General features: G+C 49.8%; 1 protein-coding gene across 1 annotated transcript in view; it reads right to left on the minus strand.

Moving 5' to 3' along the window:
* Positions 1-1,814: 1,814 nt before the first annotated feature.
* Positions 1,815-24,898, minus strand: part of LOC115557596 (metabotropic glutamate receptor 4-like) — a 152,566-nt gene continuing 129,482 nt past the window's right edge. Inside the window, 4 exon segments of the mRNA XM_030375522.1 lie at positions 1,815-4,198; positions 8,766-9,012; positions 18,640-19,575; positions 21,423-21,561. Coding sequence (XP_030231382.1) covers positions 4,149-4,198; positions 8,766-9,012; positions 18,640-19,575; positions 21,423-21,561 — 1,372 coding nt within the window. The 3' untranslated portion in view covers positions 1,815-4,148.

The following is a 24,898-nucleotide window of genomic DNA, read 5'->3' on the forward strand; positions in this document are numbered from 1 at the left end:
ATCATAACACAGGTTGGCACAGCAAAGCAAAACAAAAAGGACAAACTCAACAGCTGGAAAGTAACTGCTGCCATCAAAACCTCCAGGATCCAGCCTATATTTGAACTGCTGGGGACTGGCCAGGTGGGCTAACTTGGGCATGTAATTATTCTGGGAGCAGACGTTGCTTAAAGGGGTGATGTGATGCCACCAGGTGTGGGTGTGATTAGCCGTTACAAGCCGTTTGAAAATCGTCCCTTTCCAGTGTTTTATCACAAGTGGGAGTGTCCACCTAGAGTAGATGTATGACGGATAGATAAGCAACATCTGCTAGAGTCCACTAGGTGGGCTGGTAGACTGATCTATCCAGCTTGCATCTAGGTGTACAATTAAAACACAGCAAAAGGTCGATATTAAAACGGCTTGAAAAGGCTAATCACACACACTGGTGGCATAATATCACCCCTTTAATTGGAGGTCATGCACTTAGAGACTTGATGAAAAGTTATGGTTGAACTGCACTTTGTTTGGTTGCAATGGGACCCGAAGGTCACAGTCTGGAGAGTGGAGTCTGAGTCTGTTTGGTGGATTTTATAATTGAATTGCAATCTAGACGTGTACAGCAACACCTTTTTGAAGCATTGCTGGTGATATTATGGTTTCAGGATCATTGGATTCGTTCCCGTTGGTGCTAATGCATTATATTTTCTGATTTGACTAAACGCTTTATTTTAAGAACAAACAACGCGGAATATGAAAGGATTCACGAAATTAATTAGCGATATTAAAGTTAATTGGGCTGGGAATTTGTTTCGGATTTATTCACGCCTTTTCCAAAGTTGCGTCAGTACCCTGCAGACATAAGCAGGAGAAATGTTCTTCTTCATAGGCTGGAGAAGCGTCCCCTGAAGGCATCCATCTTGTGGTTGTTACATTCTGTCCTGTTCCCTTGGGACTGTCTGTGTCTTCATCTGCCAATGCGCTGCAACGGGCTTTCGTTGGAACTGGTACTGAATAAAAACATGATGAAGGGTAATTCAAATTAAATAAACCCAACTTGAAAAGAGAACTATGAAAAATAATCTGCCCTGGCAATCGTCTTATACGACTTTTCAAAAGCTTTGGCAGGCACATTTATCATACTTCAACCATTTTGGCTGTGATACATATCTCCCAAAGATTTAAGTAAAAGCGTGTAAAAAAAACCTTCATATTTGTATAGTCTCACCATTTGAGATGCTGAAGATTTATAGTGTAATGAACCCACTGTTTCAGCTACAATAAAACACGATAGGAAACACAAAACACTGGTTTGCGGCATAAAAGCTCGGAATTACAAACAATTCTTTCTGCATTGCCTCTCATACTTATTAACAAAAGAACATGGCATACATCGCCACGTTGAAGATCACAGGAGACGTTTAAAACCAAAACAAAAAGCTGATGTTGTGTTCCCCTTCACGGAGCCACGCTCTTATTGTGACGACGGCTCTCGAGCCTTCTGCTTTATGGAGATGTCGTTGTTTTACTTGTGCTCGCACTTAACGTGATTGCTGTGTACACCCTGTTATTTCAGCCATTGTGTTGCCGGGTCCCTCTATCAAAGAGGCGTGGTAATAAGATACCAGACCGCGGGGAGTGAGTTCTTGTCCGACCTGCGGGTCAGTGGATCCGAGAGTGAAATGACGGCTCATTTAACGCTAGGCCCACGTTCACCTGCTATTATCGGATTACTCCTGCTAGCACGCCGCAGCGGCGGACCAGGAGCCATTGTTCTCCAGGGTCGCGTGCGTAGTTTTATACAACCGCAGCACTCAGAGAGAAGGAAACGGGGAGATGTAGCATGGTATGTTTATTGATTTTTCCATTTGTTTACCTGATTTGCATGTAACAAAACATTAGATTTCTGCGCCACCGCAGGGTTTGTAGAATCAAGGTACGGGGACATTTCAAAAGAAGCACACACCTTACATGAAACGGGGGGTTCCTAAACAAAAGGGGGGGTGGGGGGGGGGGGGGGGTATGTGGTTTGAAAACAGTTTTTAATAGAAATAAAAGGTATAAAAAAAGAAATAACTGAACATGCTCCACACAAAGTTGTTAGGTTTCATGAGGTTTTACGAACACATCATCATCAGGTAGCCAGGCACTGGGTTCTTCTTTTTTTACTTTCCCTCCCTCCTAGCTTAGAGTATGTCAGGTGGTAAAGCGACATCATCGTCTATTTAATAACACACATTAGGAGGCCGTTTGGGTCTTTTTTAAGTTTATCTGCAACACGGTGTTGAGGGACAAGGGGGGGGGGGGGGATGATGAGAAGCAACATGGATTCACGACATACGATAGGGACCCTCGGATGGTCTTCACTCAAACTCAAAGAGTTTACTTTTCATTAGGCTCATGTTTCCTCGCTCTACCTCGGACCGTGTTTCCAGAGGACTTTAAATACCTTGTTTATTCTGATACCTTTATGTGTTAATTCGTCCTGTATTCCCTTAACTTCATTGTAATGGATAGTTAGTAATGTTCACTTTTGAGAGTTTCAAGTCTGCGACAAGTCTTGCGACTTCTTCGCTCCTCCTCCTCACATATTTTCCTAAAGATGTTGAATGACTCGAGGCTTCTATACCGCGGTACGTCATCCGTTCATCAGGTTATTTCATGATCATGGAAAGTTAGTAACAGAGAAATTTACGATACATGTTTGAAACTTTCCGCGTCTTGCCTTTGCGACGTCCTCGCTCTTCCTCATCCGATGTTTTAGATATGTTTACGACTTATTTAACATTATGCACGAGGAACTCCGCTGACCCCGATCGCAGTAAGGGACCGACGGATGCTAGCTAGCGTCGACTCTTAACGATGGCGGCTTTACACTTAACGACAAAGTGATGGCGCGACGTCCAAACTTACGGCCGGTGAGACAGGTTGGGGGAAGGGGGGGGGGCGACGACGCCTGAGAAGAAGAGGTAATGTCGTTTGGATCGCTGCTCCGCAATGGATCACCTTGAGAGGATATCGCGGCGATCCACATTCAAGCGCTCACTTCATCTTAATCCCCCCCACCCTAATGGAACTGTCCCTTATCTGTGACCTAGAAGACAGGTGGTGGCAGTGATGGGGTGGCTCATACAGGGGCGACGACTTAGAGTTTGGTCTGGGGTGGGGGGTGGGGGGGGAGAAGTACTGTTCGCTTTAGCCGTGGGCCACCGATTCAAAGCACACAATGCGGAGGGCAGTGGCAGCCTTTGGCTAGCTGGTAATACATATCATGGCCTCACTGTAGCACACAGAAACGAACAGAAAGTAACAGAAATCACGATTTGACCTTCACCAGTTAGGACCGATTTTAAACATACAGTAGGCAGCAGCCCAAACAATTGTAACAACACTGGAACAGAGTTTGAACGCATTCCAACTTTTTTTCTTTAGTTTTTGTTTACGATTTTTTTTTATTACACGACACAGGGTGTTCAAACCGGCATGCTCGAAATCAGCAGATTGATTCTCTTTTTTTTTCTTGTTATCATTTTTCAAAGTCTTCGTTTCTGTTAACCTATCACAGACCGTTTAGAGAGAAAAAGCAAAAACATGAACTCGGAAACCAAAAACGGGGTTCTGTTGGAATGACGTTTTGTAACGGAAAAAAGACACTCAGAAAGTAACCAAAGTAAACCAACCCTCCTTAAAAACGGCAAATCAACTGCGTTGTCATGCCCTAAGTGTTGGAGTTACTCACCCTCTCAGAACTTGAATGATAATCAGAACAAAAGTTGCAGACAACTTCCAACACATTTCCTCATAGCCAGTCGTGGATCCCTCGAGGTCCGAGGCCCCCTTCCCGCTCCGATCCAACAGAACCGCCGCACAACACTTAAAAAGTCCCGCTCCCCTCTCTTCCTATGTCTCTCGGCCGCCATCAAGTCAAAGTTGGAGCCTCGACGTCCTCCCCTCGGGCCCTCTCCCCTCACAAAACTTCTCCGTTGTTAATCCTTTTGCCACATTGGGTCCCAGGAAAAATCCATCATCGGTGGCGCACCCGTACGTGCACACGCCCCCCCACACACACACTCCCGGCTGCTCGGAATTCCATACACACGCGTCGTCGCCACGGTCAGAATGGTGGAATCCTTGACAATGGCGGGCATCCGGCCTTCCTTGGTCCCCCGCTAGATTGCATGGTTGCTGTAGCTGATGTATGTTTGCTTTGTGGAGAAGGCTGAAAGAGAGAGATTGATGGGGCAGAGTGAGGATTTGATGGAGCAAAGGTGGGCCATTGTGAAGTGGGCGATAAGGAGGAGAGGTTTTGGGGCAAGGGGGGGGGCTGAGGCTCCATATCTTCTGAGTAACAGGGGCCAGAGAGGTAGGGGCCAGGAGTCCTCTCACCCCAGAGTCTAACACTCGTCAGACACAACTTTTATAGGCTAGCGACACGGCCACACAAATATCAGCCGTGCCCCCCATAATGCTGCTTGGATGAGTTCTGCCCTCTAGACAGCCCGCTCGGCCGACCAGACAGAGAGACATTCACTTAATAATAACAGTCCCCACCCCTCTGCCTTGCTCCCTCCGTCACTCTCTGTCCCTCAGTCTCTCTCTCTCCCTCTCTCCATCCCTCAGTCTCTCTCTCTCCCTCTCCATCCCTCAGTCTCTCTCTCTCCCTCTCTATCCCTCAGTCTCTCTCTCTCTCTCTCTCTCTCTCTCTCTATCCCTCCGTCTCTCTCTCCCTCTCTCCCTCCGTCTCTCTCTCTCTCTCTCTCTCTCTCTCTCTCTCTCTCTCTCTCTCTCTCTCTCTCTCTCTCTCTCTCTCTCTCTCTCTCTCTCTATCCCTCCGTCTCTCTCTCCCTCTCTCCCTCCGTCTCTCTCTCTCTCTCTCTCTCTCTCTCTCTCTCTCTCTCTCTCTCTCTATCCCTCCGTCTCTCTCTCCCTCTCTCCATCCCTCAGTCTCTCTCTCTCCCTCTCCATCCCTCAGTCTCTCTCTCTCCCTCCCTCAGTCTCTCTCTCCCTCTCTATCCCTCAGTCTCTCTCTCCCTCTCGCTCAGTCTCTAGCTCTCTGTCACTCCTCTCTCTCTTTCTCCCTCCCTCTCTCTTTCTCCCTCCTTCTTCCTCCCTCAGTCTCTCTCCCTCCCTCACTCTCTCTCTGTCACACAAACTGCATGTCACATAGAAACACAGCCATACGCTTTTTTCCTATCTCACACACATCTCACATACACACAAAAATACAATCTCTCACACACACTAAGTACATGTCCCACACAAAAAACACTGTCACACAAATACACAAACACATACGCTTTATTTCTATCTCCCACACTCAAACTCCCACACATACCCCCACACACACACACACACACACACACACACACACACACACACACACACACACACACACACACACACACACACACACACACACACACACACACACACACACAGCAGCAGCAGCATCTCCAGCATGCAGAGCCATCAGGCCTTAACTTCCTCGTTGTCTCCCAGACCGTGGAAGCTGATTGGCTGCGGCCGATCAGATAAACCCTGACAGCGAGCCACCAGACCCGGGCACCGGGTGGTGGGGGGGGGGGGGGGGGGGGGGGGGGTCGAGGGCGGTGTGAGGACGTCTGGGCCAGACAGACATTTTTTCTGGATGACAATGACAAATGGTGCTTATTCAAATGTGTAGAACCCTGTAAACGGCCCGGCCAAATCGAGACAAAACGTCTTTCGCTATCGACCCGGAGTCTCTCTGCCCTATTCTATTATAAAAAATAACCAAAAACAACTAAATGTTTTCCTTATCAACAGGAAGAAGTGGGGCCTCGAATATGCACATAACAACAATGATATTTACCATTCGGTCATTAAGCATGCATTGTTGTCCGATTCACCAGTGAATCGAGATCAGGGAATTGACCAGAATTGACTTCGGAATTGAATGCAGTGAATTATAGTGACAGTGAGTCCAGTGAATTGAACAGAAGATCTCATCTCACTGGTCTTTGGCCCTGTTCTCCACTGGAACCTCGCCGTATGGATGGCTTTGATTGGCTCAGCACCTCAGGCCTGATTGGCTGGATTTGCATCTCCATGACTGAGCAGGACTCCCCTCTGTTTTTACGTGATGACGCAAGTGTCTTTCGTCGATTACACAACAACTTATTGCATTGAGTCGTAATATACCCCATGGTGAAATGTGATTGGTTTAAGGATTAGTCATGTTTGTTTGAGACAGACGGAACGCACCCAATTACATCCGTGACGATGAATTTTAGTTTGACTTTAAATATTCCCTCTCCTAATCTCAGCAGCTCATTATTATTGAGATTGAGGCCGATTATTTTGTATTGTTCCTGTTCAAACATTGGACAATGTTTCACACATATTTCATAGATTGCCTCATGATGTCCTTGATATGAGGAAACAAAACAAGATGAATATCAGTATCAGCGATCCAATAGTGGGAACTATTGTTCAGCCTTTGGAACAAGACTAATCTGAACAAAAACCTTAATTTTGAACCAGTTTTTTTGTCATGCAAACGATTAGGTCAAACTAGAATGACCGCTTTGTGATTCTTTCTAAACCTTCATTCTCCTCTTTACCCAGGCCGGAATAGTTATGGGAGCAGACGAACAATAACGAAGTTGAACTATAGCCAGGCTCTGAGTGAATGGCGATTAGTCTCAGACATAAGAACGCACGTTATATAAATAAATTCCTTCATAACTTCTCGCTTCCAACTGCCAGCAGACTGACGTCAATGCAGCTCGCCTGGAGGCAGGTAGACCCCTAGAGAGGCTCCATCCATGAGTCGCACACAAGTTCGACCCTCTCCCGGTTTCATAACGTGTGCTATTGTGCCTGAGCCGCCCTGCCATGCACGCAGAGCCTGGCTAGAGTTCACAACAGCTCGATCCGTGATCATTTTGTTTGTTCCATTTGGCGCTACTCGGTGCGTTTGAACTGGAAAAGGAAACGCCAAAAAATGATCGACGCCGATCTTGGTTTGACGTGGTGCCGCCAAAAGTGCAAAAGGAGAAGGGCTTTAGGATGTCTAAAAATTAAAGACGTCCGGGATCGAACCTGGAACCTTCCGGCGGGGAGTGGAAGATCCAAACCACCTCAGGCCTCAGATATACGTTTTCTCCTCCTCAATGATCATTTCTCTGTCCACAACTAACCCAGCAGCCGATCTGAGACTTCTCCGGAGGTCCAGCTTCGTTAGGGCAGCGCCTGCAGAAGCTGCTGAGCCGGTCGGGCTGTAAGCAGCCGTCATTATAACGACAGTCCAGGAGCAGGCGGGCCGTCTCGGTAGACAGACGCCTGAGGACACCTGCGTCTGTCAGAGCGCTGAGAATGCACGTGCTGCAGCGCAGCGCGCCAGTCGCTTTATTCCGCTGACGGGATGGGATGCAGAGTCTTGTGTTTCTCCGAGTGAGTCTGTCTCTCACTCTCTACAGTCTTAGACAGGGTGTTTATCCGAACCGGGATTAAAACACAGCTTTGTTTGGTGAGGGATGAAGACGTGTTTGCTCGTGGATTGTTGTGGTTTGGAAACGAGGGGGAGACTAGGGAGTAGGGGGGGGAGAGAGAGAGAGAGAGAGAGAGAGAGAGAGAGAGAGAGAGAGAGAGAGAGAGAGAGAGAGAGAGAGAGAGAGAGAGAGAGAGAGAGAGAGAGAGAGAGAGAGAGAGAGAGAGAGAGAAGACTAATAATAATAATAGTAATAAAGGGGAGCTAGAAGGAGGGAGTCTGAAGTGTAATGACCGTGATGTATATCCCGTTATGTGTTAGAATAATCGAAAAATGGATATATGAAGTACAGTTTCCAGACACAGTCATTTTTTTCAAAACTAGTGTTGCAGAAGTATTCGTTTAATAAATCGTGTGGAGCTCGTCCAATAGATTCTCTCCTGCTGGAAAATACGACCACCGAATGAAGGATAGCGTTTCATTTCCTAAAACCACTCGAGTGTTAAATACCCTGGTGTACGTTGGCTAATAACTAATGATTTTGCACATGTACTCTTTCTCTCTCTGCCCCTGCGTTAGCGAAGCAATTTGTAGTGTTTGTTTGTTGTTGTTGTGATGTGCTGAGCTGGAAGTACAAATCATAAGTGAGGACTATCACACATCTGGCCCTTCTCCTCTTTGCTCCTCAGACCGGGGTCTTCCTCATTGAACCCCAGCTGCTCTATCATTGGCTGTTCAACCAAGCTGCTCTCTCATTGGCTGTTCAGCCCCAGAAGCTCCAACCTGGTTGGCTGTTAAATCTGCTATCTACATAAAATCCCGCCCTCAACACTCACTATGCAAAATAGCCTGAAAAGCCCTATTTAAATGCAAATTGTTATTTTTACTATAACTTAAGTAAAACGTTCATGTACACCACTTTGATGGTGAGCTTATTAAGATGCCGCACGGAAAATAAATAACTAGAAGCTCTGGGGCGGCGGTGGAGGATAAGTGTTACACTTCTGCTCTACTTTCTTATCTTTCTTATTTTACATATGAAATAAAACAAACAAACACAACTCCAACTTTTTGAGTCCACACATATGAGATGAAATAAACCGGGTGCAACACTCAGTGAGTGCAGACTCACTGAGTGAACCAAGAACCCTTATTTTGTGAGTCCAGAATCAGGAAGTGAGTCTTTGTGAGTCTGGACTTAAAAAGACTCACCCAGGAACTAAAGATCAGAACCCTTACTTTGTGAGGCCAGACCCCTGAATCGACCCAGACTGCTTAGTTTGTGAGTCGAGACTCAGTGACCCAGAGCCCTTACTTTGTGAGTCCAGGCTCTCGCAGAGCTCGGTCTTGGCCTCGCCGTTGGGCCTCAGGCTGGCCTTGGGGTTGAACTTGTTGGACATGGTGGCGGCGGTGACCACGGCCTTCAGGCTGCGGGTGCGCTTGGGCACGTTCTGCTCCGGGTGCAGAAGGACCACGTACACCTTGGGCATGTAGAGCAGGCCCAGGGACACCGAGGCACTCAGGCTCACCGAGATGGTCAGCGTGGTGGTCTGGATGTACATCTGGGGGGGGGACACAAGCACACAAACACACACACGCACACACACACACACACACACACACACACACACACACACACACACACACACACACACACACACACACACACACACCGAACACACACACACAGAGAGAACACACACACACACACACAGAACAAACACACACAGAGAACACACACACACAAAAACACACGCACAGAACACAAACACAGTCAGAGAGAGCACGTCAGTCACTTTTAATCAAGGATGTGTTTGTGTTTTGACACTGATTTGACCCTTATGATCTGGGCCGTGGCCATGGTTTGAAAAATAATGGGGACCGGGGGGGTGGGAGGGGGGTTTCGGCGAGGGGGGGGGAGGGGGGGGGGTTAAGGACGCACCAACAAATGTCACACAAAGCAACAAGTCTCAACTGAATGAAGCCTTTACTCATCTCGAGGAGGTTCTCAACCACAGATTTTGTATACAGTTGGATTTCGGTTTGAATTATTTGTAATCTATACAAAAATGGCAGAGGTGACCTCATAAAAGGCCATGGGCAAGCTTATTATTCTTGTGTGCGTTGTTATGATGTGCACAAAACTGTGTAGTGTGTTTTGACACTCGTGTGACCCTCTTGATTCTTGCGCTTCTTATGTGTTTCCCGTGTTGTGTACAACACTGTGTAGTGTGTTTTGACCCTTGTGTGACCCTTATTATTCTTGGGTGCGTTGTTAAGATGTGCACAGCGCTGTTAAGTGTGTTCTGACCCTCGTGTGCCCTGATGATTCTTGCTCTGTTGTTGCGTTGCTTCCCGCGATGTGTAGGCTTACAACGCTATTTGGTGTGTTTCTTCAAGCTTATGCGACCATTATGATTCTTGCGATGTTGGTGTGTTCCCTGTGTGGGCGAGCGGGAGGCCGCCGTAAAACAAGGACATCTGCTGCGGCTCGTTCTAATTAGCGGACGCAACGACCTGTCCGGAGGTCGGCTGCTGTAGGGAGGAGGCTTACTCCGATGGAAACGCCCGGGCGCAAAGATCGGAATATACGACGCCGCTAAAATTATATTCCGGAGCAACCATCCCAGCGTCGCTCTCGGCGTTCGGAGCCAGGCCTTGTTTGTTTAATATCTCAGTGGCGCCGGTTTTAATGCGGCCATAGAGTTATCCGCAACACAAATTTGATGCCGGCCGTTGAACTCGAGACCACAACAACCCCATAAAGGTGTGACTTCCAGACGACCGGCCCCTCTGATCCAGGGAGCAGGGCCGGGTCCCGGGGAGCAGCCCCTCGACCCCCAACACGCCGGCTCCATTATAAATCATCCCGACCAATCAACACAAAGCGGACGGAAGGCTGCACCGACTGGAACGGCGGAACGGCTGGTGTTCCTCGCTGGACTTCCTGTTTAGCTGACCCACGATAGGGAGGGGGGGGAGGGGGGAGGAGGAACAGCAGATACCTTCTGATTGGAATGCGCCCGAGCCCTGACCCTCGCACCCCCACCAACCACCCAAACCAGGAATGAGACGGGCCGAGGAGACCCGCCCTGCAAGGACTGTAGGGGGTTCCGGAACGAGCCCGATAACCAATAACACCTCTCTCTCCCTCTCTCTCTCCCTCTCCCCTCTCTCTCTCTCTCTCTCTCTCCCTCTCTCCCTCTCCCCCTCCCCCTCTCTCTCTCTCCCTCCCCCCCTCTCTCTCTCTCTCTCTCTCTCTCTCTCTCTCTCTCTCTCTCTCTCCCCCTCCCCCTTCTCTCTCTCTCTCTCACTCTCTTCTCTCTCTCTCTCTCTCTCTCTCTCTCTCCCTCTCTCTCTCTCTCTCTCACGCTCTCTCTCTCTCTCCCCCTCCTCTCTCTCTCTCTCTCTCTCTCTCTCTCTCCCCCTCCTCCTCTCTCCTCCTCCCTCCCCCCCCTCTCTCTCTCTCTCTCCCTATCCCTCTCCCTATCCCTCTCCCTCTCCCTCTCTCCTCTCTCTCTCTCTCTCTCTCTCTCTCTCTCTCTCTCTCTCTCTCTCTCTCCCCTTTACTGTCTCCATCCCTTGCGGACTCCCTACTGATATCTAGTTCCTGCCTTCCCCTCCCCTAAGGGGTTGACCCCCCGCCTGAGAGGCAGGAGTCTATTTGCTATTTGTTTTCATTATTGCCCCCTCCTCCTCTGTGCTGGGGCGTACCTCATCCCCACCCAGGTCTCGTAGCAGGGCCTGGGTTGGGGGTTGGGGGTTGGGGGACGAGTGGGAGATGGATGGAGGGAGGGACAGCTGTGCCGACCCCTCCCAGCTATAGGAGCCGCTCTGGGCTCGGATCACTGACTCCCCATTCAAACTGTTGGCACAATGAGTGCAAAATAACAAGGATGGAGAAACGTCTGCCGCCCCAGGACAGAATTCTCTGGACCAGTGAAGGCATGAAGGAGTCGATTCAGGGATTCAACCAATCACCACAGGCCATTTGACATCCAACATATTGACTTTGAAATTATAGTTTTCTTTACTTGAAATGATTAGATGCTTTTGCAACGATGGGTGTCTCTCACTGAATGAACCTGCAGTCAGTCAACAGCAGTTGACTGACTGCTGTTGAATAACTTTTTTGGACTGGATGCTGTTGATGGACTTGGTTGACTAGCTGCTGTTTGACAGACAGATTTTTACTGACTGGCTGCTGTTTGCTGATTTTTACTTACAGTTTTTTACTGATTGGCTGCTTATGACTGACCGATGTTGACTGACTGCTTTTATTGACTGATGTTGACATACTTTTGTTGACTGACTGCTGTTGACTGACTGTTGTTGACTGACTGCTGTTGACAGACTTTTGACTGGCTGCTGTCGACTGAATGGTTTTTACTGACTGCTGTGGACTGACTGCTGTTGACAGACTATTGACTGGCTGCTGTCGACTGACTGCTTTTTACTGAATGCTGTAGACTGACTGTTGTTGACTGACTGCCGTTGGCTGGCTGCTCTTTACTGACTAATGTTGACAGCCTTTTGTTGACTGACTGGCTTTAATTGACTGCTGTTGACTGACTGCCGTTGACTGGCTGCTGTTAACTGTCACCGCCTTATTAATCCTCTCCCTCCTGATCGCTTTGTACCCGATCAGCCCATAAAGAGGATCTTAGAGAGAAAGGCAAGGCGTGTACCTCTCTGCCGTTCCTCAGCGCAGTCATCAGCCGAGAGCCGCAGGCCGGGCTTCAGATGATGGAGCGGGCGGACGCCGCGCGGCTGCTAATGAACGGCGAGCCTACGCAGTTCACGCAGCGAGATGAGTGGCCGACGCTCCGCCAAGGCGGGAGGCCCCGGGAGACTCACCAGCAGCCCAAGGAGAGGCCTGAGAGCCAATGGGATCGTGTCAGGCCGATACGCGGGGGGGTCAATGTAAAGAAGGCCACTTCCCACGTGGACGGATCTCCATGGATCACCCGGGTCTTTGATGAATGAACTCAAAACTAAGCCGTTGTGAGGCTCCCACTCTGGGGGTCAGCGAGGGCATCGTTATGCAGCCCGGAGGACCGCAGTGCACTGGAAGCCTTATGCTCACGGTCCGCCTATAAGCGCCTCTTAATTCAACCGATAACCCAACGGGAGCCTTGAGGGACAAACAGAGCGAGGCCCTGAAGGGGATGGGATTCATGGAGGCGGGCGGTTGGCTGGCCGGCCTCTATGCTCTGACCTCTTCCCTACAGAGAGGCCAGAGGCCAGCGGTGCTCAGCTTAAACCGCCGGACACCAGAACGATGTGAACCACATGGTCTGTGTGTTCACGTTGGTGCTAATACACGCTATATACACGCTAACAGTGTCTATACTCTGTATCTCTACAGAGACGTGCGGGTGGTCGCGTATACACGCTTGCAGTGTCTATACTATGTCTCACCTCGCGTCAACGTTTGTCTCTGGGTGGTGGGAGGGAGGAGGAAGGGAAAGAAAGGAATAGCAAAGAAAACCATAAAAGAGAGAAATCGAGAAAACGAGAAAACACTGAAAGAGATGAAGAAGAATGCAAACGATGCTATGAGTCACTGAGCGGGAAAAAAAGAAAGAAAGAGAGAGCGAGAGAGGCGGGTCTGAGACGCTCTGAGTCATCGCTTTGTCTCCGTCTCTGTAGAGACGGATCGTGGGGGGGGGGGCGCTCCGGGTGGGATAGCAAAGCCGCGGGGGAGAAGGATGGCCCGCTGTGCCTCAGCTCCACGCGTGACATCCTCCGCTCTCCAGCTATTCACCGTGCGCTGAAGTCTCCCGGAACCTCAACAGGTGCTCTCCTGGCACCCGGAGTGTTAACCCAGGACTGATGGGGGGTCTCTGAGGAGAGGACCCCACTAGAAACGGCCGTTTGATCGGCCTGATTCATAACCCCATACTCCGGAGCCCCCTCGTGTGTGGCTGGGTTGAGCTGGTCCCTCGGGGGAGGGGGAGACCGGCTTTAGGGTTGGGTGGCTCGTCACTCCCCCCCCCACCGCCGCCTCCCCTACCTCCCCCATCTCCCCCCTCTCTCACCCATCACACCGTCCTGCAGCTCCAACAGGTGTGACATCCATCTACTGGGGCTGGCATCAAACCAGGGCCGTCAAGCTCGCGTATCACATCATATGTCCCCCCCGGACCGCCACCGCCACCACCGCCACCACCACCCCCCTCTCATTGTGAATGATGGAGGGAGAGTCTCCCCTGGCATTGGTCACATTTGTTCTGACACCGGATGACAAATGCGTGACTGTCCACACTGCCGGGAACCCGCCAGTAAAAGGTAGCAACGAAGCGAGCGCACGCACAGACACAGACACGCACACGTGACACACACAGACACGCGCACATGCGCCCACAGACACAGACACAGTGGCACACAAGGTACAAAGACACACACTTGTGCATGCACAGACACACACACACACACACACGTGCACACACACACACGTGCACACACGCATGAACACGCAACCCAGGGGTAGTGGAAGCGTTTAATCGTGGGGGGGGCGTGGTGTCGCCTTCCGGTTTGATGGAGGCTTTGTGGGCCTGCCATGTACAGTAGGCCCGTGATCAGCACGCCCCCCCCTCCCACACGCTCCTTCCTTTCAGACGGAGAGCGCTGTTTACGCAACCGCGTCAGAGAGTCTGTCTCTGTTCCACACAATTACCTCGTCCCTCTTCCCGCCGCGCACCTGCGGCTTTTGTTGTCGTTTACCGCCTCGGTTTTTTAATGACAAGCTGGAGGAACGCCGGAAAAAAACGGAACGAAAGGGGAGAAAAAAACGGCGACAGAACTTAAGGCTGAATCGGCGACTCTGATGAAAGCACCTGAGCGTTTGGAACTCTGCGTCGTGTCGCCCCAGACCCGTTCGGTAGGGGGGTGTTGGTGGGGAGTCTGTGTTGTGTTCAGGCCGTGATAAGGCGCCGGAGCCGAGAAGAAAGGACTTCACATGAGAGCCCGCCACGTTCGCCCACCACCGAGGAGAGCTTCCTCCACTTCCTGTTCCTGTTTGATTTCCCCCCTCCCCGTGCTGAAGGCGGACCCTCGAATGTCCCCTGATTAGACGCCAGCTCCTCTACCAGCTGTTTGTGTCTACAGTTGGTTTTGCTTCCAGGGGAAATCTTAATTAACAAGGCCTGGAGTTTCATCTATGAGGACTGCAATTATACAGCGCCTTTCTAACCAGTGGACCCTCAAAGCCCTTTACAATATTGCCTAACATACACACATTCAGGACACTGACGGCGGTTTGTCAGCCACGCAAGGCGACAGCCAGCCTCGTCGGGAGCACAGTCAAGGTGAGGCGTCTTGCTCAGGGACACTCGACACTCAGAAGCTAGGAGGAGCGGGGATCGAACTAGCAACCTTCCGGTTACCAGCCAACCCACTCTATCACATGCAGCCCCAACTCTGCGAGAGACAGAGAGGGAAAAAAACTATTAAAGTTTGTTAATTCTGTATTTGAAGTAAGACAACAGCAACTTTTCCATACAGCTACTTTACTATTCTGAGGCCAGACAATGGATGACCCTTTCTGAAACAACAGTAAAGAGGGAATTATTAATCTCTGCTCCGTATTAACATCCTCTTCATCTTCCAAGGCAGGATATGGAATACTGAAACAAGACGGCGGTGAGAGTGGGTTGGTTTCTGCCGCTCAGGAGACGTGAAACAGAGAATGTGAAGCATCGTACTCCTCCATTAGGCTGTATTTACAGGCAGGACAGGATATTAGCATCGGGACTCAAACTGAGCAGGAATGTGATTATGAATGTGAAATGACCTCACTAGTAAGGGAGGAGAACATACATTGGATGGTGTGTGTATGTGGGGAGATATTGACTAGAGTTTGTTTACTTGGTGTTTGGATTAGTATTTACATGCAACACATTTATTTACATATATTTCTGTTGTTGGGCACACCTGTGTTACACAACACGTTTATGTTGTGAATTAAGCCATTTAGCAGTCTCATCCAAAGTGACTTACCCTTTAATACTATTTTGTTAGAGCTTGGCACTTTACTTGGTTCCTCTGTGAACATCCTTACTGTTGTGTGACAACGATATGATATTTCTCTTTCTTCTGACAAATGTACTTACTGTAAGTCGCTTTGGATAAAAACGTCTGCTTACATGCCCTAAATGTAAACGCAAATGTAAATGTTGTATAACTAAGTCCTTATTTAGGAGGAAGGTTTAGTCATCTTGCTCAAGATGCCTACAGGCTAGGCTGCATGTATGAGGGATCCAACTCACAACCTTTCAGCTGGAGGTAAAAAAGTGACTTTTTTGACCTTAGTACACAACCCAAAGGCATGTGTGACGTACGCACAGGTACGCATCACACGCTTGGTAAAACACCAGCCGCTACAAACTACAACAACACAAGCACTCCATCAGTTGAGAACAAGCTAGCGGGACAAACATTTGTTCTAATCAAACCAATGATAGCGTTAACAAGGTGTCAGAGGACTGCAACACCCTTCTACACCTCGTGATTTAAACAACAAACTACAAAAACCTACCAACTCTTGATTGAAACTACTTGACCTACCAACTCTTGAGATCAAAGTACTAAACCTGCACACCTTTTGATTCAAATAACTAAACCCTTCCAAAAAAAAAAAATACAACGATATCTTATCTTTGAAAACGTACTCAGATAAGATAAACCAGTATTAATCCCTGGATGGAAATGCTAGGACTACTATATTAACTGTTGAATCGTTTATTATATAACTTGTGACATCAATCGTGTGAAATCCTGCCGTCAGATATCATCCACATCATGTTAGGATGAGGTCTACACTTCGGATAATGCGTTTGCCCAAGCGAGGCCGTGGTGGTGCCAATGAGTTTGTTAACAGGTAATTCTGGCAAAGCAATTGGATGCACAAACCCCCCCCGCTGTGTTCTCGCCAGCCTGGTGGGAGCACAAATTGGTTTGGATCAGGCTCCAGAAACATAGTGGTAATTGGCTGCTTTGTTACCTTTTAGCCAAGCTGCATTGATTGGCTGCGATCAGTTACGCCGAGAAAAGCAGGACAAAGCCGACCGGGAGCTGGGGCGATGAAAACAGAACGATGAACCACTCGAGAGTTCCTCCTCGTTGCCGCTGTTTGCCTCGACCCCCGGGTCGCGTCCATCAGTCCAAACAGACTTCGATTTCAGCCGGCCTCACCCTTCGCAATTATTGTTTTGCTGGATTGCGTCGCGGTCTTGCAGACTCTGTGATCAGTCTCGTCACACTCCGCAGCCTGTAGGCAGTGAAGGGCCACTTCATCTTCCTCTGATACCATGACAATATCTCTACTCTGTTTCGCTACTCGCATGTCATTAAGGAGCAGGTGAAAGGTTAGAGCATCCTGCTCGAAGATACCTACAGGTATGCTACAGACTTTGGACTTCAGTCCCATATCCTTCAAACAGGGAGTCGTAAACCCTCGCCCTAAGACCTAACTTAACAGGAGTGCCGATGTCAAATGTATTTTAAATCTATGCATACTGATAATGGCAACACAGAAATAATCGGAGCCGTTACTGGGGTTGTAAAACGTGTCCTGTACGGCTCAGATAAAGCGACGTCGTGCTTAACCACATCCTGCACTCTTCAGGAGGAATCCATTTTGGATTCACAGCCGCCCTCAAACTTTCCGCAGCACAGTCCATTCGTCAAAGGCTTTTTTTTTGGACTGCCGAGAATGACACAATTGTACACACTCCCTCGCGCGGAAAAACATCTCCAACAAAGGGAGACTATCAAAGAGCAGACTTTCAGGCCAACATTTTGATGCATTGTCTTCACAAATCCCTGTGGGAAGGAGGTGAGGATTAATTTGTTGCATCTGTCGGGCTGGTTCTGGCACAGCCGATAGTGGTCATGCCAGGATTCGGCTTTTCTTCCCATTGACTGTTGTGTCCTCTCCTGTGACACAGCAAACAACCGGCCAAAAAGACAATCTCTCAACCCCCCCCCTCTCACCGTACCGCTGCCACGGGCGGCCGGGCCCGAGTGCTGAGCCTAACGTCGAACACTCATGACCCCTGTGTCTGGACCTCGTTTGACCCCCGATTCCCCCGCCCTGCGCGCCCGTCTCTGTCTCTCTGGGCTGGATCTCAGACATGGCTGTGCGACGGCAGACACATTGATTTGACACGGGAGGGAGAAGAGAGGAAAGCTGCTCGTGGTGTAAACAGCTCCCGCGGGATCGGCCCTAATTTGTCGTGGCGTGCGTCTTTCAAGAGAAATATCCGAGTGGTGAGATTGTGTTGCTTGTTTACGAGGTTGTCTGTGGCAGGAGATAAAGCAGGGTCAAACCCCGGTAACACCCAGAAATTCATTTATTTTACTTAGAATAAAAAGTTCCTCTTAAACTCGATGTCTTTGAAGCGGTCTCTTCGTCGGAAGGAGCGAGGACGGTAAAAAAAAACTAAATTAAACTTGTGGCCAAAAACCAATCGTAACTTTACGGAAAAGGGAAAAATGTAATTTGCTGAAGTGTCTTATATCCAGGCAGAGGCTCATCTTCATTTGAAATGCCTCTCGAAGAAGCGTGCTTGTTTGTTTTATAATCAAGGTCCCCCCCCCCCACCCCCAGCCCCCCTACTCCTCCAACGTCGCCAGGCTGCTGAGAGGAGGAGAGTAGGAGAGCCTCTAAAGAAAACCATTTGAACAACAAAAGACGAACCAGGATAAGAAAAACAACCTGGGGGGGGGGGGGGGGGGGGGGGGGGGGGAGAAGGAGAATTAACCCAGACAGGTTGAGGGAGATAATCAAGGAAGGGAGACGATACAGAACACTCCTGTCCAAGGATTATTGGATGTGGATTTGCTGTTAGTTTACTGTCTGCTGTCGAAAAAATAGCAAAACAAACACAAAGTGGAGACAAAAAACAAGTGAGAGGAAAACGACGAACACACACACACACACACACACACATGCACGCACACACACACACACACACAGACACAAACAGACACACACACAGACTTCCACACATGCTCATACACACACAAACACACGCACACAATGGCACACAAACACACATAGGCACACAGACACACTGACCCATGTGGCACACACACCCACACACAAACACACAAACACACACAGAGGCAGCAGGGGAGGGTGTTGGGAGGGAGGGGGGGGCTGACCCGAAGGTAGTGGGCCCTACCTTCTCGGTGGACTGCGAGGTGCCGAAGAAGATGGGGATGAAGGCCAGCCAGATGATGCAGGTGGTGTACATGGTGAAGCCGATGGGCTTGGCCTCGTTGAAGGTCTCGGGCACGCCGCGGGTCTTGATGGCGTACACCGTGCACGTGACCATCAGCAGCATGCTGTAGCCCAGCAGGCAGATGAGCGACAGGTCCGAGATGTCGCACTTCAGCACGCCGCGCGCCATCAGCGGGTTGGACGTGCGCTGGTCCTCGTAGTCGATGACGGCCTGCGACGGGTCCACGCCGAACCAGATGCACACGCCCAGCAGCTGCACCGCCGCCAGGGCGAAGGTGATGACCAGCTGGGAGGCGGGCGAGATGAGGCGCGGCGCGCTCACCGACACGCCGCCCTGCTCGAAGATGCGGTAGATGCGGTTGGTCTTGGTGAGCAGCGCCGCGTAGCTGATGCTCATGCCCAGGCCCAGGAAGATCCGCCGCATGGAGCACACGCCCACGTCGGGCGTGGAGATCATCAGGAAGGTGTTGGCGTAACACAGGAAGATCCCCGTCAGCAGCACGTAGCTCAGCTCCCGCCCCGACGCCTTGACGATGGGCGTGTCGTTGTAGCGCACGAAGGTGACCACCACGAAGAGCGTGGCGCTGATGCCCGCCACGGCGATGAGCACGGGGATGACCGCCCAAGGGGAGCTCCACTCCAGCTTCACGATGGGGATGGGGTCGCAGCCCGTGTGGTTGGCGTTGGGCCGCAGGTCGAAGCGGCACATCTTGCAGCTGAAGGTGTCAGCCTGCTACTGGTAGCCGTCGCAGCGCTCGCAGTGCCAGCAGCACGGGATGCCCTTCACCGTCTTCTTGCGCTCGCCCGCCTTGCAGGCCTGGCTGCAGATGGAGGAGGGCACCCGGCGCACGCCGCCCGGCCACTGCATGGTGCGCACCTGGGGGGAGACAGGGGGGGAGAGGGGAGAGGATCAGAGGGAGGTTTGGAGACCGGGGGAGACGAGAGGCATCAGAGGGAGGTTTGGAGACCGGGGGAGACGGAGGGCAGAGACGGGGGAGACGAGAGGGATCATGGGGGAGGTTTGGAGACCGGGGGAGACGGGGGGGATCATGGGGGAGGTTTGGAGACCGGGGGAGACGGGGGGGATCACGGGGGGGAGGTTGGGAGACCGGGGGAGACGGGGGAGGTTGAGAGACGGAGGGAGATGGACGGAGAGAAACCTCCGTCTCAATAACAGCCCTCTGGCTGGAGACAGCAGGGGAATAGCAATGAGCCGATGATGGTTTGGAAAAGAGTTTGTTTGTTATCCTGTCCAGTGTTATCTCCAGAATACGAATGAGAAAATATAATATATTGAATCGTATACAAACCGTCATAACACAACCCGACAAATTAACATTGGAGTTACCGCCCTTGTTGACACACAAAGCTTTTGAGCTCTTGATGTCATTCTCGATACTGCTGATGTTGATAGTATTATTGTGTTATAAATATTTGTCTGGTCCCACGTAGCGTTGGCTCTCAATACACGACCGTGCTATTGCCTCGGGATTAACGTAACAGTGAAAAAGCACAAAAGCCTTCGGTTTGGGTTGAGAAATATTCCCCCGGAGTCTGCCACGGGAGATAAACTTGTCTTTGTGTCGTTAAAAAGCGTCAGACTTAATGTTATGTTTGCTTTCAAAGGTGCATTCCCAACTCAAAGCTGTTTGTCTTCGCCTTTCCATTCAATTAAGAGCTCAAAGACTGCTAATTAACTTAAAGCAGCTTTACAGGCGAAAGAAAGGAAAGCCATAGAAGTAGCTTACCTAAGGAAGCTATCGGGACAAAGGGAACAGACAGCGCTGGGCGCCCTAAAGCAGACTGTAGTCAGTCAACACTGTGTTCTTCTTCCTCCCCGCCGCCCCAGGCAAGTTATTTGCCAAAAGCGTGATTTGTGATTTCGAAACCCTTAATGTAATTCATTGTCATTCCCTTCCTTTACGTTATTACTTTTATCCTCTTGCCAAGAAAAATAGTTTGAGTTCCAGTTTTTAAAGTAAGTGACAGCGTCTGAAGTGTCTGTCTGTCCTTAAGTCCGGGGCTTCGCTCCTCTGCTCCTCTGAGCCAGCCCCGGTTCGTCATTCAAACGCACCCTGCGTGTGTTTACACCTTTTGAAGGAGACGGGGCTGAGCAGGGGGGGACAAAAGGCTCTGGGGAGGAATTACACGCAAACACAGCTGCAGAGCCCCCGACAAGCAGCCGGATTCCCCTGGCAAACACTCCATCACCAGCAGCACATCGGAGTGCTGGATGCCCTGGGTGGAGGGGGGCGGTGGGGGAAGCTGTGGGTTTGTGTGGGTTTACTACGGGGAGTGTGTGTACGTGGACTTCGGGAGTGTGTGTGTACGTGTACGGTAGGAGTTGTTTGTTTATTATGTATTATGTTTGTTTGTGTGTTTGCCGTGGGAGTGAGTTTGTGTGCATTCATGTGTACTGCGTTATTAAGGGAGGGTGTGTACTACGGTGGTTTTGTGTATGCAGCAAGAGTGTGTGTGTGTGTGTGTGTGTGTGTGTGTGTGTGTGTACTTGTGAGTTCTGCAGGAGTGTGTGTGTCTACGGGAACTGTGTGTACTGTGTTTACTGTGTCTGTATGCGTGCATGTCCGCGGGTGTTCATGTGTGTCTGTGTGTTGTGCAGGGGTGTGTGTGTGTGTGTGTGTGTGCGTGTGTGTGCGTGTGTGTGTGTGTGCGTGTGCGTGAGCGTGTGCGTGTGTGTGCGTGTGTGTGTGGTGTCGGTCTCACGTTAAGGTGCAGCTGGTCGGTCCAGTGGCCGATGATCTTGTACTCAGCGGTCCGGTTCCTGATCTGGTACTGGTAGATCTCGTAGCGGCCCGGGGCGTCCCCGTTCTCGTTGAACAGGACCGGGTTCCCGGCGATGCCTACCAAGGACACAACAGTCAACAGTCCAGCGTTACCGACCCACACAGTCAACAGTCCAACGTTACCGACCCACACAGTCAACAGTCCAACGTTACTGACCCACACAGTCAACGGTCCAACGTTACTGACCCACACAGTCAACAGTCCAACGTTACTGACCCACACAGTCAACAGTCCAACGTTACCGACCCACACAGTCAACAGTCCAACGTTACCGACCCACACAGTCAACAGTCCAACGTTACTGACCCACACAGTCAACAGTCCAACGTTACTGACCCACACAGTCAACAGTCCAACGTTACCGACCCACACAGTCAACAGTCCAACGTTACCGACCCACACAGTTAACAGTCCAACGTTACTGACCCACACAGTCAACAGTCCAACGTTACTGACCCACACAGTCAACAGTCCAACGTTACCGACCCACACAGTCAACAGTCCAACGTTACTGACCCACACAGTCAACAGTCCAACGTTACCGACCCACACAGTCAACAGTCCAACGTTACTGACCCACACAGTCCATTGTTACCGACATACACATTCAACAGTCCATTGTGACTGACCCTTACCGTCAACAGTCCATATTGTATGTTGTACGTCCTGGCACTTAATGTACACACTTATTGTGGATTGTACATCCTTGCACTTAAAAATAGTAATTAGCATGGTGTAGCGTCTTATCCTAGCTATCTTTGTTGTATACGGGGAATGGGTTAACCTAGCGATAGTTAGTGCTTGGCACTTGGATCTAAGGACATCCTTACTGTACCAACAGCGATATATTGTTTCTCCTTCTTCTGACAAATATACTCATAATAAGTCGCTTTGGATAAAAGCGTCTGCTAAATGCCCTTAATGGAAATGAAAACGAAAATGAATATGAGATTGATAATATTTAGCAGATGTTTGATTTGCATTACAGTTGAGCTCTGTATTTAGTTGAGTACTTATTTAAACTCCTTGCACAGGTGCCACTGCTGCACCTTATGAACACCATCACTACAGTCATTCTTAGCAAATTATTTTCTTTGGGTCCTCCGAATTCCAGGCATAGACAGTTTTAACTATTTGGGCTTAACTTTCCAAATGTACTCGAAATGTGAATATTATACTTTTATACCCAAGGAAATTGGTGTGAAAACGAGTCCAGATTCATTGAGTTCTTTCCATTGGGTTTGACACTCACACACCCGGTACATTTGCCCACCACAGCGTTGCCAGTAAAGCCCCTTCCCAGACGACCATGATGACTAAACCAGTTGGTTTTTGAATTTTGAATGTGAGATGTTTGTGAATGTCGCACATTCTTCGGCCCACTCTGGTGACAACGGGCATGGGGCTCAGCACGTAGAGCGGGTTGGCTTGTAACCGGAGGTTGCTGGTTCGATCCCCGGCTCCTCCTAGCTGAGTGTCGAGGTTTCCCTGAGCATGACACCTCACCCTGACTGCTCCTGAAAATCTGGCTGTTGGCTTGCATGGTTATCACCACTGAATCTATGCATGAACAGGTGAATATTCTACGGTGCTTTGGGTTGCCACTGGTTAGAAAAGTGTCGTATGATTGCAGTCCACTCACCATTTAACATTTACAACACCTTTACATTTCCACTGCATCCACGGTCTCGGCTAGTCGGCTTACTACCATCGCACGCAGAAATAAAGTTTCACCGCTGCAGTGTATTCTGCAATCCTACCGTACGAGGAACAGTCGTGTGTAACAGAGCGTAGACGTTATCTGAACAACAACATCCATTTACCGTCCCTGTGTTACACAAATCCAAACTTCGACGGTGTGTCGCGCGACAGCCGTACAGGAGGTATCTGGCAAATTAAAAGTGAACGCCAGTCAGACGTTGGCACTACAAGGTGTTGGTTCGCTATCAAGAGGCACGGGGCCCCTTGTTCACTTCCTGCACACTCAGCACACCGTGGGACCGCTCCCACAATGCTCTTCTTATCTGCACTGTTGTGCTAGGAAGCGGCTACACATTCATCGCATCCAAGCATTAATTCAGCGCTCTCGCACTGTTGGATTAAAACAAATGGCTGTTTGCTGTTACAACTCGTGGGTACAAATTCCCGTTATTAATTATGACAATATTTAATATATATATCTATATTTTAAGATTTTTTTATTTTGTTTTGTAATTTACTCATCGTCATCCTAAAATGATGGTTTATCTGCCGTGCCTGCGTTATATTATCAAATGGTAAATGGACTGCACTATACGTGCATTTATACGGCGCTTTTCTATCCAGCGGCCACTCAAAGAGCCATTCATGCACACATCAACACACCGATGAGTCAACCATGCCAGGCGACAGCCATCCCGTCGGGAGCAGTTACTGCGAGGCGTCTTGCTCAGGGACACCTCGACACCGGACGCTAGTTCGGAGCCGGGGATCGAACTAGGAACCCTCCGGTTACCAGCCAACCCGCTCCACCTCCTGAGCCACATGCCGCCCTGTGCAGCCCCAGCAGCCGTTCAGAGTGAGTCTATTGGACATAGCGGGTCGCTGCGCTCTCTGTATTTCCGCTGATGGCTCTCCTGCTCTTTGTGTGAGCAGGAGACGCACGGCGCTAATCCACAGCGAGCGATGAGCCGGGCTGTGGATCGACGCGTTACCGGTTCACACCTCACCCTCAGTCTCGAGGCGGTGAGCTGATCCACTCTGTACCACAACACCGTCACAAGGCGGAGAAGCAATGTTTGTGTCCATGTGTGTGTTTTTGTATGTGTGTATATGTTTGTGTTTGTGTGTGCATGTGGCACCTCTAACCACTTCCTTCGCTTCTCTCTCTCTCTCTCTGTCTCCCTCTCCCCCTGTCTCCCTCTCCCTCTCTCTCTCTCTCTCTCTCTCGCTGAGTTTTTATTGAAGATCATATTCCTTCTGCCATTAAATATGTGAGCCATGTGCAGTGTGTGTATGTTTGTGTATGTGTGTGTCTGTGTATGTGTATTTACCGTATGTGTCTGTATGCATGTGTAAGTATGTGTGTTTTTATGTATGAGTCTGTGTGTGTGTGGTTGTCTGTATGTGTATGTCTGTGCATGTTTGTGTCTGTGATTATGTTTGTCTGTGTGTGTATGTGTGTTGTATTTATGTGTAAGCGATGTGTCTGTGCATGTGTATGTGGTTGGTTGTTTGTATGCATACTTGATTCCCTTTGGCTGGGAATAAAGCGCCTGACCGATCAAGGCCTCCTATATCTGAGGGCTTTGTGGTATATTTTTGCTCTCCTCTCAAACCCAGAACTTTGGCAGGGAATAAAGCCCCTGACCCCAACACCATGTCCACTCCTTGCGTCGATTGAGTCCTCCTATCTC

The sequence above is a fragment of the Gadus morhua genome, chromosome 13 (assembly GCF_902167405.1).
Source record: "Gadus morhua chromosome 13, gadMor3.0, whole genome shotgun sequence".
In the NCBI taxonomy this organism is placed as follows: Eukaryota; Metazoa; Chordata; class Actinopteri; order Gadiformes; family Gadidae; genus Gadus; species Gadus morhua.